The following is a 17,553-nucleotide window of genomic DNA, read 5'->3' as shown; positions in this document are numbered from 1 at the left end:
TGGTTGAGCACTGTGCTCACATTAATTAGGGACTTGATAAGTTTGCTAACCTCCCATCTCTCGATTTTCTTGGCTATATAATTTTCTCATCTATCATACAGAAGTGAAACCTCCACTAAAAACATTTGAAAGTGTATTTAGGATGGTTTTTAAATAGTCTCATAAAAAATGTTACTTAACAGAAGGCTGTTGGCTTTTCATAATAATAAATGTTTTGTAATGAATTGGTATGTTCACTTTTTAAAACTAGGTCAATAACTTTATCTCACTGCTCTATTTTTGCAGCCCAGCCAAGCCCAAACATGTGGAACTAAATCTTAAAACTCCCAAGAATCCTGACAGTTTGGGAAATGAGCATAATCCATTTAGCCAGCCAGTTCATAAAGGAAACACTGCCAACAAGATCTCCTTATTCGAAAACAAACGAGCCACCAGTAGCCCCAAATATGCTGACATTCGAAGCGCAAGGAACGCCCCTGCCTGTAATAAGACCTTTGTCGGGAGGGCGAAGCTGAATTTAGCCAAAAAAGCCAAAGAGATGGAGCAATCTGAAAAGAAAGGCACAGCAAATAGTCACCAGAATGGTGTGCTGGCGAAGGAGAGTTCGCCAGAACCCAAAGTTACGGAGGAAGAGATCCCACCAGCTGCCGGGAGCCCCAGCGCGGGAGGGATGGAGGACGAGCCTACTGAGGGTCAAGCTCTCGGTGCTCTGCTTACCCGGGATGATAGAGCAGAAGTGCAGCTAGATGGAGGCTGCCCTTCCAAAGTGGTGGTTACTGCCCTGATTCCTGCCACGGACCACAAGCCCTTAGGAGAGGGTGACTCAACGGCTGCAGACAGCAAAAGGCTTGCCCTCGAAAATATGACTGATCTGGCGCAGGACATTCCCGCTGTTCTTGATACCAAAGATTCCCCTCCAACAGCCAGACCAAAGCCACAGGATACATTTTCTGACTCACAGCCCCCAGCTGAGTCATCTAACGGGCCTTGTAGCTCACAGCCTGCACCCGAAGACGCATGTGTTCAAGCTCCCGGAAGCAACGTTCCGTGCACCCATGTGGAAGTGTCAGAAAACCATCACGAACGTGTTCTGCCTGTGCCACATAAGAGTGAGGAGAGAGTGCTGCCCTTCAGACTTGCAGGGGGAGGAGAAGGAGGGGCCGCAAGCCCTGCTCCGTGCACAGAGCACAGCCCGGAAGCTATGGGAACCGAACGTCCATCCAAGGTGCTGGTCCAGGTCCGCTCCTTCGTGCTCCCCGTGGAGAGCACCCAGGATGTGGGCTCCCAGGTCATCTCAGAAAGCTCTGAAGTTAGAGAAGGACAGCTGCCAAGCTGTCACAACGATGACCTTGAAGTGGTTTCTGTTGCAAGCTGTGCTCCCCAGAAAGCAGAAGGGCTGGGTGGTGAGAGCACATCTCCCGAACACATTCATTGCAAAGAGGAACAAGCAGCAAAATCTGGCCCACAAGTCATGCCGCCAGAATCAGAGAAAACTCAACCTATCCAGGCTCAAAGTCAGGGTGACCGAAAACCCCCAAAGGCTGACCCTGGCCCTGTCGGCTCCCCTGGGAGTAGAAACCCTCTAGAAACGCCCCAAAGGCCGGATCAAAATGTTGTGAATGGTCAGGCCAGCCCTGCCCGTCTTCTGAACTTGTCTGCAGGGAGTGATGACAGTGTATTTGATTCTTCATCGGATATGGAAAAATTCACCGAAATTATCAAAAACATGGACAGCGCCGGCTGTGTGCCTCAGAAGAAAAAGAAGGCCAGGGTGCCCAACTCCCCTGCCCCTCCCTTTGTCATGCCTCCGATTCATGAGGACAATTTAGAAAAAGTGTTAGATCCCAACGTGTTTACCTTTGGTCTGGGGAAGAAGAAGGAAAGCCAGCCAGAAATGTCACCGGCTTTACATCTGATGCAGAACCTTCACACAAAACCCAACCTGAGGCCCAAACGCACATCCACTGAGCAGAGTATCCTCTTCAAGTCCCTGTACACTAACGGGAAAGACGACCCTTCCACGGCTCCAGAGACAAACAACAAAGAGAACAAAGATGTCCCCAATGGCGGAGTTAAGAGGTCGAGGCTAGAGAAGAGCGCACTCTTCTCCAGCCTGCTGCCTTCCTCGCCGCCGCGAGACAAGATCTTTTCTCCCTCTGTGACGTCAGTCAGTGCCATGACCACGTCTTTCGGCCCTCCTCACGACACTTCTCTTTCTCGGGCTTCCGCGTTACCGCCCAGGGCGGAGGGGGCCCCCCCCTGCGGTGCAGACCGAGAGCCGCCAAACCTTCCCCCCAGCAACGGAAAGGTCTTCAATTTCGACTCCACAGACACGGCTCCTTCGGGCTTGAAAAGCACAAGCTACATGGAGAGACACCTGCCCAAAGAGGAAACCAGAGAAGACCTGGGTTCGCGAAGCAACCCACGCTTGCCCGAAACCCAGCTTTCTGAATTTTCTAAACTGAAGAACAGTGATGATCCAGAAAAGGCTAATCGTGTCGGAAGCCTTCTTAAACCCAACTTGTCAAACTATGGAAATAGCGACACGGACTTCATGGGTCTTTTCAAATCCAGCCGGTTTGACCCCAGCGTGTCTTTTTCTGCCATGTCCTTATCAGATACGACCGTAAGTAGCAACTTATTTTACCATTTATGGGGGGTATTTATAAAATGAGAGGAGAGAGGGGTGATGAGCAACTCATGTTCTTTTAAGTGGTTGTGCATGTGAATGATAGTTTTCTATTCATTGATCACATGAAAACCTACAATGTGTGTAAAGGATAGGTAGCGGCTAAGAAGAAAGGTACTAAGATTTCTGTCTTCAAGGCATTAGTGTTCTAGCAGGGAAAACAAGCTATACATATTCTAAGGCTTATGAATTTATATGTTGTCTTCTGAAAGGTGTAGGTTAGGTACCTTGAGAGTTCAGAGACAGATGAGTTGTTTTTTCTTACCTAGTTCTACGTAAAAATGCTCAGTGCTCTGCTTAGAATTTTGAAGATCTGTAAAACTTCTTCATTTATTCAGAAAAGCCCCACCAAGAAATCTTACTCCTAACCCTTCTCTTGTGATGTTAAGATTCACTCTTTCTTTCTATGAGTAACATTAGATGATTATCCCATGTAATTCAGGAAATCATTTCTCTTTAAGTGAAAGTTTAATCAGGGAAACCGTTTTTCCTACCAAGCTGTTGGGGCAAAGAATTTTGGTCTACATTGGCTCTTTCCTTTAATATTGCAGAGAAGGCAGCAAAATATGACTTTGAGGAACAGTTATGATTTCTCCATCCTCTTTCATCCGAATTCCAGAAGTTGTCTTCTCTACTGAGTTTTTGGTGTGAATTGCTTGTCTTTCTTTTACCAAGCATGATGCTCAATGGGAGGGAAGATGATGTATGAGGCAGGCAGAGTTCTAGAGCGTAGCTCTGCTGGCCCTGAAACAGGAGTGGGCCTCTGTATTCCTGTTGCCTGCACTGTGAACTAGGCTGTCTGACCAGTGTAGTCTGTCTTATCTCACAGCATAATCTGCCAGAAGATACTGTGCCCTCTTCATTTGAATGGGCACTGTAGCGTGTTTCCATTTGTTGTGTGGGCTTTGGCTCAAGCCTAGCATAGAATACCATTTTGGAAGCTCTTTCGAAACCTATGGTTGGGTGTCCAGAGGAAGTTCAAATCCCCCTTTTCAAAAATGTTCAAACTTTTGGGTCTCAGGACACCTTTATATTTAAAGATTATTGAGTTCCTCAAAGAGCTTTTGTTCACATGAATTATGCCTGCTGGAATTAATTATAATAGAATCTAACAGTAAAAAAAATGTAAAGCCCGAGAACACACAAGGACACCTTCCGTTAACAGAACGGTGGTGTCATCACACATCCTGGGCTCTCTGGAACATTCCACCGCTCTCCTGTGAGAGAAAGAGACGGAAAAGGGAAAATACCCTCTTTGTATGAGAAGAGTTTTGACCTCATTGACTTCCTGAAAGGTTCTTGGGGATCTTCCAAGGGCCCCAGAACCACACTTTGAGAACCACTGTGGTAAACAAACAAACCTGAATCAGCCTGTAGCACTCAGAAATCAGAAGATTTTTAGGTATTCTCTTAAGCACAGAATTTCCACTGGCCTACTTTCCATTCATTACAGCCTTCTTTTCTCCTTTTACTCATTCTTAGATCACTTCTCTTATCTGATAGCAGTTTGATGAGTCTAACAACAGAATATACAACTTCCCTATGGAATCTCTTGCAAAATCAAACCAAATGGAGTAAAAAGGAGGAAAAAAGTGTTTTCATACTTTTTCTAAGTGTTTTTATGGTTAAAAATTTTCATTTTTTGTTTTTCCATAGGTCTTGGGCTTTGTTTACTCTATGACCATTCTGTCTTTATTGTCTTAATGTGAATTTTGTTTTAAATTTCTGGCCTTTTCTTCAGTTTATTTCACTTCTAATGTGTACATATAAATAAGTAGATGTCATTTTGATTTTTAATAGTGTCCTACTGAGGCCTTTCTGTCGTCTTTGGCATACTCTACTATGGCCTGGTGCAAGAGTGATCAGGTTAAAAGCAGTCCTTAGAATAAGCATCCTGGTCAGCATTGAAAGTAGTCTGTATTGTATATTTTTTCATGTATAATTACTATTTTTATTACGTTATGCATTTCTGATTTTACTGGTCTTGTCAGATGTTCTTGAAAATGATTAGTTTTGGAAACATACAGAAACATGTTTTGTTCTTCAAAAAGGGAGGATTAAGGATACTATGTGCAATATCATTGTGATACATACCACGAGCTCCCTTTTATCTATAGTGATACTTGTGATATGATAGTAAGTTGTTACAAGGCAACATTTATAGATTCAGATAAGGTGTGTGTATGAACACATAACACTGATGTAGCTTCTTCTAGATACATGATTAATACTTTATAATTTCTCTGTATTTGATATTATACAGAGATTGAATTAAATTTCTTTTTTTTTAAAGATTTTATTTATTTGAGAGAAAGAGAGCATGAGAAGGGAGAGGGTCAGAGGGAGAAGCAGACTCTAGGCTGAGCAGGGAGCCCGATGCAGGACTCGATCCCAGGACTCCAGTATCGTGACCTGAGCCGAAGGCAGTTGCTTAACCAAGTGAGCCACCCAAGTGCCCCTGAATTATAATTTCTTAGCTGAATTCTTATTCTGTGCACTGATGTAAAACATAGGTCTGACTCTTGGGCCCTGAATTTTCTAGATTGGTGGAAAATGAGGAAAAACTGAGGAGCTCCTGGGTGGCTCACTTGTTTGTCTGACTCTTGATTTGGGGTCAGGTTGTGGGATCAGGCCATGCATCAGGCTCCTAGCTGGGTGTGGAGCCTGCTTAAGATTCTCCCTCCTCCTCTGCCCCTCCCCCTGTTCTCTCTCTTTCTCCTCCTCCCTCCCTCCCTGTCTCTCTAAAAACAAACAAACAAACAAACAAACAAATAAATGAGGAGAAATTGAAATAGTACATTTAGCTAGAGGAGAAAAACTGCTCTCAATTTAACAGTGTGGACTCAGAGAGAGCTTTAATATAGCTTTGGCACAGATAAAGGTGGATTGTCTCAAAATCAATGAATTTTGAGGCAAATAACTAGATCATGGGCAGAGAAACTCTGCAGAGTATTACACAAAGTTTAATTTGTTGTGTTTTTGTTCATCTGATTACAGACCCTCAGAGGAAGTCTTACAAATAAAATCAATCCCCGGCCTGGAAAGGTAAGATGATGGATGCTGTGTTTCTAGTCAGGATTTTATTTTGGTCTGATAACGTCCAACCGTGTGCTGCCACTTTCATTTTCTTGTAGGTAGTGATCTTCAGGGACCCGGATGTCTCTGACGAGTGCATTGAAGTTTTCAGTGACGTTGAGGATTGTAGCTCTTGGAGCCTCTCCCCGGTGGTCATCGTCAAGGTCGTCAGAGGATGGTAAGACCCGTGCTTTGGGTTCCAGACTTTCAGAGGGTTTGTGTTTTACATTTCTAGTTACCTTTTTGGTTTTCAGTACTTATTTATGTTTCTACTTTATAGAGGAGATGACCATTAATGCTAGAAAAGTCAGGTGTGTGCAGCAGTACATTTTTCTTTTCCCATATACCCCACATCACACTGTCCAGGACTACCAGAACTCCAAGTCCTCACGAACACTTCTGCTTTATGAATTTTCAGTGAGGTTGGGAAGAATTGCACTAATCCTGTTGCTAGAATTTTCAATATTCTATGAGAAAAGACATTGTGAGTGACTAACCTAAAATTTATTTTCCAGCTTCTCAGCAACCGATGGTTTTGATTAAAGAAACTGGTGAAAAAATGATTTACCAGCTTGACAGCTTCTAGGAAATACAAAGGAAGTTGAAATAAGAAAAGCCATTTTTAAAAAAATCACTTATCTGGCATAAGCACTTATCTTTGATACTGATCTTGTTTGGATAAAGAAGGCTGGGCTTTAGACATTTGTGGTTTAAAAAACTAGTAAGGTTTTTTGTTTGTTTTTGTGTTTTCCACTTGATTATACATTCAGCATCTTTCCTGTTAGGTTTTTCATATTATAACATTTTTCTATGTATTCAACACGTTCATCACAAAAATATAATTAGCTTTTGTTCTTAAATTTAAAGACCAAAAATAACACTAAAAACAAATATTATATAAATTTTGTTTTTAATGTAATAGTGCTCTTTTTTTTTTTTTAAGATTTTATTTCTTTATTAGAGAAAGAGAGGGAAAGAAGAAAGCAAGCAGGGGAAACGACAGAGGGGGAGGGAGAAGCAGGCTTCCTATTGAGCAGGGAGCCATATGTGGGGCTCGATCCCAGGAGCCCAGGATCATGACCTGAGCCAAAGACAGGTCATTTAACTGACTAAGCCACCCAGGCACCCCAGTGTTCTTTTTTTTCTTTTTCTTTTTTTTCTATTTCTGTTGGCTTCTGTCTTGAAAGCATAAGCATCTAAGAGCAGCACTGTCATATATTGACATGAGATTTTCTTTAGTGTTTGGATGTTTGTTGTTGGGAAGAGTATTTTTAAAATGCTCTCCGTTAACATGCATCTAGGGCTTTGTTTTGTTTTTTGGTATCAATATTTTGTATCAATATATCCATTGATGCAGTTCTGGAACGTAAGTAAAATCCCTCTAGAAGTGTTTTCTACACATACAGGGAGAAAAAAGAATTCTAGGAAAAGTCCATTTATCCGATGTATTACCATTTATAACTGTTCACGAACTGACCTTTCCATAGAACATCAGTGACTCTGCGATGTTCATATTGATGCCAAAAGTTCTTTAAGATTCTGATATAGTTTTTAGATTTTCAAAGGCTTAATTATGCCCAGTAAATTTAGTTTTAGAGAGAGTTTATATATTTTAATTGCTAGATAATTGACCAGTGTATATATGATAATTGGTCACAATATGTGAGAGAGAAAAGGGGAGAAGAGAAGGGGAGAAGGAAAGGGAAGAAGGGGGCAGGGTGAGGGGAGGCTATTAGCTAGAATATTTGAGTCATCAAAACCTTTCTTACCAACACCAGCTAATAGTTTTGCTGTGTTTTACTCTTAGTTGGATTCTGTATGAGAAACCCAATTTCGAAGGGCACACCATCCCCTTAGAAGAAGGAGAATTGGAACTCTCTGGTCTCTGGGGTATAGAAGATGTTTTGGAAAGAAATGAGGAGGCAGAGTCTACTAAGCCCGTGGTGATTGGTTCAATCAGACTTGTGGTCCAGGTAGGTTATGGGAAAACCAGAGTCCAATGATTCAGTCAGCAAGTATTTATTGAATGCCGAGGATGATTCTTTCTTTGAGAGAAAAGTTCATGTTATGAAATAAGAGATTGGGAAAAATGTTCGATTGGTGCTCTTTGGATATATTTTCGATAACTTCAGTGTTCGTACACTTGAATTAGAAAAGAAACACTCTGATTAGTCATTTTTTTCATAATAAATTTTGAAGGTTAATTTCTCACTCCTGTTCCCATCCCCATCTCCAAAAATGTATTTTACTTATTAACCTGGTTTGGATGAATTCTATATGAACAGATTTTTCTTTTACTTTGTTTTTTGGTTGCTGTGTGAGTTCTGATTACCTTGAGCAGCTTATAGGAATTCTATTTTGGAAAAATAATCCCCCAAAAATCCAGTTGAAAGTTCAACTCTGGGGTTTCATGTGGGTTTAAAAACAGTAGGTACTTGAGGTCACTTTAAGGATTGGCTAAAATGTCTTGGTTCCTTATTTGTTGATGAGGAAGTTGTCTTTCTTTGTGCCTGTTGGGATTTGATGATTCTTTACCTTTAAAAATGTAGTTAATCATAGTTTAATCTTCCAAGTGGAAGATTAAAACTCCATTCGTGTAACAGAGATGGGTGTTTGAGTGTAATAGGAAGAGAAGGAATGTTATGAAATGAGTGAGTAAGAATGAGTAACAGTTTTTGGCAGAGGAAAATGCCACTTGATTCTTAAGTCAACATTTCTGAGTGACTTCAGTGATCATTGGTATTCTAAATGATTTATCTTTTAATAGTTTTAAGTACATAATGTGATAAACCTTACAGAAGACATGAGGAACACCATTTTAAATTGTCATAGTCAGTGGTCTAATTTCCCTGCACTCTTTATTTATTGCTCAACTAATATTGGTAATAAAGCAGTGTTTAAGCCCATCATCCCAATCTGCCATCATGAGATATCCTCTCTTAAATTTTCTGTATTCTCTGCTCTGTCTTGGCCATATTTCAGTCTGCTTTTTCTATAGTTGTAATCATGATGATTGTGATAATCATGATAATCTCAGGGTTGTGAGTTCAAGTCCCACACTGGGCTCTACACTTAAAGAAAAAACAAAACAAGACAAAAAACAAACAAACAAAAAACAAAAAACCTGTAGTTCTCAATCCTTTTTCTTTCTCCATACCCATTTCCCTGAAGATCACATTCCCTTTGGCCAATATCTCTTAGTGATGGTAACTGTATCAGATTCCAGTGGGTGGGGATTTAAAGGCACTTGGGGAGGGGAGGGTTAAGGGAAATGAAGCATGTTGGTAAAGAGGGGTCTCCTATTTTGCCTGATAATAGCCATTTTTTTTTAATAATAGCCATCTTAATGCAATTCATGCTTAATTTCAATTCATGGTTTGAGGTTTCCAAGAAATGATGTACCATCATTTATTTTACCTTCTCTGTGGAACTTAAGGCTGTTTCTAGATTTGTTACTATTTTAAATAATATTGTATGAACATTTAGGGGCATTTAAATGTTTGTAAATTGCTGGGGTGCCTGAGTGGCTCAGTGGGTTAAGCCTCTGCCTTCGGCTCAGGTCATGATCCCAGAATCCTGGGATCTAGCCCCGCATCTGGCTCTTTGCTCAGCAGGGAGCCTGCTTCCTCCTCTCTCTCTGCCTGTGATCTCTGTCTGTCAAATAAATAAGTAAAATCTTTAAAAAATTAAAAAAAAAATGTTTGTAAATTCCTGATTTACTGGGGTGAATTTTTCTGAAAGGTGTCATATTAAAGGATCAGGATACATTCCTGGTTCCTGATACATTATTTATTTATTTTTTTTTTTACCGATTATGTTTGTAGTTGCTTGAAATATGAACATAAATCACAACACACTGAAGGGGGTCACCTTTTTAGTTCATTAAATTTATTCCTTTTCGTAATGGTTAAAAAAGCCTCCCCCAAACCCACCCAAGTGTAATTTCTTCTGTATCTCAGTGGACCTAGCTCAGCAAGATTAAAGTTCAATAAGTGTTTGACTAACACGCAGGAACTCAGCCAGTGGAGGCCTCTGACGTGTCTCATGGGCAGGACGAGCACGGCATGGTCCACAGCATGGTACACGGATCACGGAATCACCACAGATGTGTACCATTGCTCTCACAACTTAGACCAAACCAACATCTTAGAGATTTGGTCCACAGTCAAGGAGAATTACCACAGAGGATTTATAGATACAAAACAGCAGTTGAGGAAGGCCCCAAAGCAGCCCCTCTGTGGACTAGAGAGGCTCTGGACTTGAATGGCCATGTCTGACTAAAGCAACTCAAACTCCAGTCACCAAGGAAAGCCAAACAGGTTTTTCAGTAAGGATGAGAGAAATAAATATGTTCCAGAACTCTAGTGAAATACACTTCTGGGGATTTTTGCTTGAATATCACACCACGCTCAATGGCTAAAGCAACATGGCTACCTCACAAGCCACATATTCCTAAGTTGTGGCTGAAAACGGGGAAGGGGTAGATGGCAGGTGCTCTGTGAGATGTATGTGTGTATTTAAAATTTGTTGTAATTATTTAAAAAGAAAGGATAGTGAGCTTATTGTATAGTTAAGTACATGGTGTAATCATTAAATATGTGTCCTTTTTTTTTCTTTCTTTCTTTAGGATTACAGAGTTAGTCAGATTGACTTATTCACTGAACGGGAAGGGTTAGGACTCCTGAATTCTTACTTTGATGACACTGAAGAGATGCAGGGATTTGGTATAATGCAGAAGACTTGTTCCATTAAAGTACACTGGGGCACGTAAGTATTTTGGTTTCAAATACAATTTTTTTTTTAATCTAATTACTTATGTGAGAGAGAGAGCAAGCACATAAAGGGAGAAGGAAGGGGAGAGTGAGAAGCACGCTCCCCACTGAGCAGAGAGCCCGATGCAGGGCTCAATCCCAGAACCTCCAGATCATGACCTGAGCCAAAGGCAGACGCCTGGCCAACTGAGCCACCCAGGTGGCCCTCAAATACAGTTTTAATGAAGCTTTTTTTTGTGAGTGTCCTACTGGAAAGACTTAAGATACTCTGATCTGTGTCCTATTAAGTAGCTATTAACTAAAAGGTGTTTTGTTTTTTTTCTCTCATAAGGCACATAAAATTCTGATTCTTTTGTAACTGAGTTCCTATGATTCAGCTCTCTTAGAAACAATAACGTTCTTGGGGGAAGTGCCGGGGAGGAAAAAACTGCATGTTAATGTTGGGATTTCCTTATCACAGAGGAACCTGATTCATACCCAGCTGAGTAACAGCTTTTACCTTCATGGTAATCCAAAGGAGGTAATCCAAAGCATGAGTTCCTGACATCTCACGAGGGATGGAGGCCAACACACGTGGTACTTTCCTTCCTTGAACATTTTCACACAATGCTGTCTAGAGCCCCTAGGACATTGGTTTCAGAAATCACAGGAAACTGCAAAAGTATTTGGAAGGAAGTGGGAATATCTGAGATGGGGGAAATTAGGACAGAAGGTGCAGGTGTCAGTCCCGAGTACAGTGGTCTCTGAAGGGGAGTACCAAGCCCGGGGCAGCAAAAGACAGCTACTGAGGTGCCAGGAAAACACGCTGAAGCTTCTTCATGTTTCATTTAAAATCTCCTCCTTTTATGATTTTATTTTTGTGCAAGTTTTCTGTTAAATTCATAATATATTATGTGATCGTGTATATCCTTTGTAAATATTCATATGTTCAGAGAAGGCTCAAAAGTTTTGTCAGCGGGCTGTGCATCAGATAATACCTGTGTTGATGTGTCAGAGGGAAAATACTACAAGAAACATGAGTTAGAGAGAGGAACAGTGGTAGGGCCATTTTAGATAGGATGGCAGCAAAGGTCTCCGGTGACATTTTAAGTGGAGGCCTGGAGGAAGTGAGGGAGTCAGCCCTGAAGATGCCTGAGGGGGAAGGGGCAGGGGGCAAGTCCCAGGCAGGAAGCGATTTTGCAAAGCCCTGCTGGGCGTGTTTGGGGAACTGCCAGGAGGTCAAGGTGGCTGGAACGCAGTGAGCTAGGAGGACTGGGATGACAGAGAGGCCTGGTGGCAGGCCTTGGGAGGGATTTTAGACTATTCTGACATGGGATCACAGGAGGATTTTGATCTAACTTGTGCTCTGGAAAAATCACTCTCGCAACTCTGTAGAAAATAGACTGTAAAGAGGCAAGAGCGGAGGCAATGCAGTTATATAGGCAAGACGTTGCGGTGGCTCAGACAGTGCTGGTGAGAGGTGGTCAGATTCTGGACACATTTTCCTGAGAGAACTGTCAAGTTTGCGGACAGACCGTATGTGAGGGGTGAGGGACTGAGACTCCGGCGTTGACTGGGATGGAGAAAACAGTTCAGTTTTGAGAGGTGAAGTTGGACAGGCCAACTGTACATTGAGGTGAGGGGACAGGAAGATGACTGGCTACGGGGGACTGGAGTTCAGGAGGGAAGCTGGAGGTGGAAATTCAGGAGTGGGCAGCCTGGAGGTCTTTAAATCCTGTGCTGGACCGATTTCAAAGGGAGTAGGGAAGCCATCTGAGCCTTGGGCCTGTTTATATTTGGTGGCTGAGAAGGAAAGGAGGAATCTAAACAAAGACCAGGGCTTCATGTCCTGCTGCCTCTGGTTTTTTCCCCACATCAAAGAGATCGGTATATTTTATTTCTTAACGTATTAATGTTAAATTGAGAAGGACCACTTTCTTTAAAAGAATGAGATGGGAATCTGCTATAATATGCTCATCGCGATGTCTGGAAGGCTTGATGACTCAGGCTTGGGCTCTTTCGAGGCATAAAGAGCTACACCTAAGTAACGTCTCTTACCTTTCCAGTGAGTTTAACTCCTCTCACAGGGGCCAGTCACAAACCTGCCACAGTGTCCGGTTTTTCATGGCCATTCATTTCTGTTACCATTAGGAATAACAGAAAGCTGGTTTGGATGTCAGTTCCAAGTTGGGGTCCTTGAACTTGGTTGGTTGGCTTTGGGAACAAGTCATTAGTACTTTTATAGATCTTCAAGGGGAGTCTTGATGGGTTGGGAGAATTCAACTGCTAGTAAACACCTGAGTTCATTTTGCTTCTTTTGACACATCGATCCCCTGAACCAGTAGCTGAGAGGTCTTCGCTATGTGAGGGACTCCGCTAGATTCCATTAGATTTGTTCCAGGGCCTACTTACGTAGTGGGGGTCAGACTCTTCTACACATACACACAAGAAGGGCATTGCTCGTCAAATTCTTTTTGGGAAAATGAGGAATTTCCACAATTTTAAATTTGGAAGTCAAGGGACAGTTTTGAATAGCCAAACGTTCTTTGATCAATTTTATTGTGACGTATTTGATACATACCGAAGAAGCAGCTATATGTGAATGATGAAGCCTGGTGCTAAGACAGATCCCCGTGTGCCTGCCACCTGACTTAGGACCTCACCGTTACCAGCACTGCGCGCGGCACCCAGCGTGGCCTGCCCTGGGCCCATCCCCCCAACTCCACACCCATAAACTCTCTCTGGAATTTTGTGGTTTTCCCATACCTTAATTTTACACTTCTGCCCCTGCAAGATTTTAGGTCAGATGTTTTAGAGAATATACCACAATCTGGTTTTGTCTCTGAGCATTTCCTCATATCATTTAACTTGTCCCGGTGTTGCCTGAATTTTCTGTATTCAACGGGTTAGGTCTAGAGGCACGATCAGATACAGGTGTGGAAAGGACCCTTCATCCGGGTAGTGCTACATCGTCACGTTGCGTCACGAAAGGCGGTGTGTGCTACCCGGCTTCCTATTAACCGTACTGAGTTGGGTTGCTTGGTTAAACTGGGGCCTCCGGCACGTGCTGTGATGAGCACTGAGTGTCATACACAACTGACAAATCCTTGAACACTGCATCTGAAACCAATGATGTACTCGATGTTGGCTAATTGAATTTAAACTGAAAAAATTAAAAAAAAAAAATTGGTGCCTCCGACAGCTCTCCACTGTAAAGGGACATTTTCCCCTCTGAGAGTCATAGCTCGCCCTCTTCAGAGCAACCTCAAACTGGCGTATTTAAATTTAATCTTTCACATCTCCAGTTGGTTTCTGTAAATAGCCAGCACTCCCAGGGAGCCGTGTCTGGAGAGTAAGACTGAGGGTCCGGCTGGAAACGCTGTTTGTTTGAGGATAAGTGAACAAGAGAAGATCGATGTTTCTTGTGTGGCTAAAAGGCACTTCTGAAAGAATAATTACAGAAGTTTTTAATCAACATATAGATAGCCATTATAAACATACAAAGGGACGTTGTTGAAATAATATGTATTTTTTATCATTTTTTTAAAAAGTGCACACTTTATAGTTATACTGTTTATTCATAGTGTAGGTAAGAGCTCATTACCTAAGTACATGAGAAAATAGGAGGACTTTTAGAACCCGAAATAACACCGCCTGAAGATAGTTTCCCCCTCTCCTGATGGCTTCGTGAATAATGTATCTTGTGGGACTTAGAACTTGGGAAAAATGAATCATGCTCTGTGGATGACTTTTGAGATTCCAAAGTCCACCCAATACTGATAAGTGTGGGTTTGAGTTTCCTTCCTGCTCATCGAGGACACCGTCCTTTCCAGCGTGTCCATTTGTGTTCAGTCTTTTGACAAATTTCCCTTTGCCCCAGATTATCTCCCTTCTGTAAATGTTACATGACTAAATCACCTGCTTCGAGAAAAGTGAAATGTTTGTATCAGATGAATAAATGCCCTCACCTCAGACCGTAGAAGGGAAGGCCTCCTGAACGTGGTCCTGCGCTCAGCTCTCCCTCAATTCTCCCCAGCACCCGCCTATGAGCCGGGTGCTGAGTTTACAGAAAGTGCCACCCATTCACTTGTGAGGACTCAGACTCCACAGCCCTTGGCTCCGTAGCCCAGTAGCACCATTTCTGATGAACTGCCATTAGTTGGGGTGTGAAATCCAGGTGCGGTGTGCCTGTGAGAGCTTAGAGCTCTAAGAACTGGGAAACGCATCCCTATTTTTATGCCTCAAACCTAAGGAGGTCTAAAGGACCACACTCTTAGCCTTCATTTTCTTGTGGTTTAGGGCACTGTAGTGCTATTTGTTAAAAGATAAGCCCTTTTCCCCTTAATTTTTTACTGAAGCGTGTGTGATAATATTTGTACAAAAAAGTACACAGCAAATCATAAGTGTATCATCTGAGTGAATTTGCGAAGTGTAAACATCATCTAGATCAAGAAATAGAAGACAGGGCGCCTGGGTGGCTCAGTGGGTTAAAGCCTCTGCCTTCAGCTCAGGTCATGATCTCGGGGTTCTGGGATCGAGCCCTGCATCAGGCTCTCTGCTCAGCAGGGAGCCTGCTTCCTCCTCCCTCTCTCTCTACCTGACTCTCTGCCTGCTTGTGATCTCTGTCTGTCAAATAAATAAATAAAATCTTAAAAAAAATAAAAGAAATCGAAGACAGCCGGTATCAGAAGTTCCCTTACTTGTGCTTCCTCCTGCCATCCTCTTACCCCCAGTTTAACTGGTACCCTGATTTCTAACCACGTGGACTAATTTGTTTTGAATTAACCCACACATATACCACTCAGTCTGTCAACATTTGTGTGTGTGTGTGTGTGGACAGGTCTTCAGGAGGATTTTGATTGTAAATCCCTGTATAATTAGTGAGTCAGGAGAAGCTACTGGCTTATCCAAGGGAATCTTTAACAAAACCCATCACCCAAAATGTGCCTTGGGCCAAAATTGGCAAGAAGAAGGCAAAGAGGGAGAATCAAACCCATTTTGTTGATAAAAGATTTTATTTATGGCCACCTTCTTCTCGGCACGGCGTTCTGGGGATAATGGGATACCCCAGCTAGGACTCTTTGGCCAGATTAACAAGGAATTGGAGAGGATAAGTGCTCACCAAGAGTTCCGTGTTTGTGTATAAAGGGGCTGTTGTAGTACCTTCCTTACGTGGAGGTCCCATCTCTACAACCTCCCCTTCCCAGAACTCGCCGGGGGAACTAAGAAAGTGAAAAGACTGTGCACAGTGTTTCAAGGCCGTTCTAACAGGCATGGTGTTCTGGTTTCTAGCACATGAAGGGAGGGCGGGGCTGCTTGTTCTCTGACCACAGCGGAAGTGACAGCTGACAAGCCTGATAAAAGGGTGTGGTATTGAAAAGCCGTAAAAATCAGATCCAAGAACTCAAAAAGCTTTGGGCCTGGGAGCAAGCTGCCTTACGGACCTTCAAAGCCCCCAGGAGACCACCATGCATTGTCACACTCCCAGTGATGATCCTGAGTCATCGTAAAAAGCGTAAATTATGTGCACTTTTGGAATGAGAAAAAGTGCTCCCCAAAATGAGTAGGAGTCTGGCTCTGTAGTCAGCTTGGATCTGGTACTCGCAGCTGCGTGGCCCTGGGCAATTTACTTAACTTCATCTGTAAAATGGGGACAGTAGTGTTCCTTCCTCATAGCTCTGTTGCATGGACTGGATCAAATTCCGGGTGGCATTCCTTGTAAGTGCTAGGGACATGTTACCTGTTACTAGTTTTGGGCACGGTGATAAATGAGTAGGTGGAACATCTGATTCTTTGGTTACAAGTGAGATGTTGCTGTTTTAAAACATTTTAAAACAAAGCTTGAGGGCGCCTGAGTGGCTCAGTGCGTTAAGCGTCTGCCTTCGGCTCAGGTCATGATCCCAGGGTCCTGGGATTGAGACCCGCATTAGGCTCCCTGCTGGGCGGGAAGCCTGCTTCTCCCTCTCCCAGTCCCCCTGCTTGGGTTCCCTCTCTCCCTGTGTCTCTCTCTGTCAAATAAATAAAATCTTTAAAAATAAAATAAAGTTTGAGTTTCCTGGCTATGGCCTCTCTAAATACATAGAGCGCTACAAAGTAGCTATTGCTTTGACTTGAAGTGATAGGGACATTTAGGCTTTGAAGAGATTCATCATATAAGTTAAAATTAACTGGACAAAACCGCAAGGGGACAAGTAAAAGCCCAAGAAGAGGAGCATATAAGGGCACATTCTCCTTGAATCTAAGGTTGCTCTGATATCCGAGTGCAACCATACATGCCCAGATACACATCGTCCCCTTCCTTCCCTTTCTTCTCGGTGGGGTCCTGTGTGCCCTGGAAATAAATGATGAGCCCTCTCTTTTCTTCCTTGGTGCTTACTTAGGTGGCTGATTTATGAAGAACCTGGATTTCAAGGTATGCCTTTTGTCCTGGAACCTGGTGAATACCCCGACCTGTCCTTCTGGGACACAGAAGAAGCGTACATTGGATCCATGCGGCCTCTGAAAATGGTAAAAATGAAATCTAACAAAACGTTCTTGGAGTCTGATTCTTTGTCAGCTTGACGTTGGTAGTTCACAGGCTGGGACTTGGAAGCAATAAAACCAGACTTGTGAAAACACAGATCTGTAGCAGATGGATCCTCTTGCTGGAGGAAATAAGAGGGTGACTTGCTGGACGCTTTAGATGGGAAAAAAAAATGGGGATAAGCCCATGTTGTCTGCCTTCAAGGCATTTTCAGCCTTGCAGAGCCACACTCGGTGCACAGAGCTGCAGCCCCGGGCAGGTTTAGGAAGTGAAGACAGTGAAGAACTAAACCTGGTGGAAAAACAGGAAGGACAGGTAAAGTCCACCTTGGAGGTGATGTGAATGATGCGATTAGGAAATCTTCATGCTCCATCAAGTTGGGTCTTAAAAACCATGCAGGCTGCACTAGATGGAGATGTCAGGGAATGTTCTGCGCGAACCCGGGCGGAGCTGGGACGGCCAAGGCAAGTGGGCACGAGCCCAGCTGTGGCAATCAGAAGCTGTTGGAGGGGGGG

At 42.9% G+C, this 17,553-nt stretch overlaps 1 protein-coding gene across 1 annotated transcript in view; it reads left to right on the top strand.

The window, feature by feature from the left end:
• The window catches only part of CRYBG1 (crystallin beta-gamma domain containing 1), a 46,918-nt gene that overhangs the window by 4,798 nt on the left and 24,567 nt on the right, over nt 1–17,553 (top strand). Inside the window, exons 2-7 of the mRNA XM_046005055.1 lie at nt 286–2,626; nt 5,687–5,734; nt 5,824–5,942; nt 7,572–7,737; nt 10,392–10,531; nt 16,896–17,022. Coding sequence (XP_045861011.1) covers nt 286–2,626; nt 5,687–5,734; nt 5,824–5,942; nt 7,572–7,737; nt 10,392–10,531; nt 16,896–17,022 — 2,941 coding nt within the window. The remainder of the gene's footprint in view (nt 1–285; nt 2,627–5,686; nt 5,735–5,823; nt 5,943–7,571; nt 7,738–10,391; nt 10,532–16,895; nt 17,023–17,553) is intronic.

The sequence above is a fragment of the Meles meles genome, chromosome 5 (assembly GCF_922984935.1).
Source record: "Meles meles chromosome 5, mMelMel3.1 paternal haplotype, whole genome shotgun sequence".
In the NCBI taxonomy this organism is placed as follows: Eukaryota; Metazoa; Chordata; class Mammalia; order Carnivora; family Mustelidae; genus Meles; species Meles meles.
The sequence above is the reverse complement of the archived record's forward strand: the minus strand, read 5'-3'. Positions and strand labels throughout refer to the sequence as shown.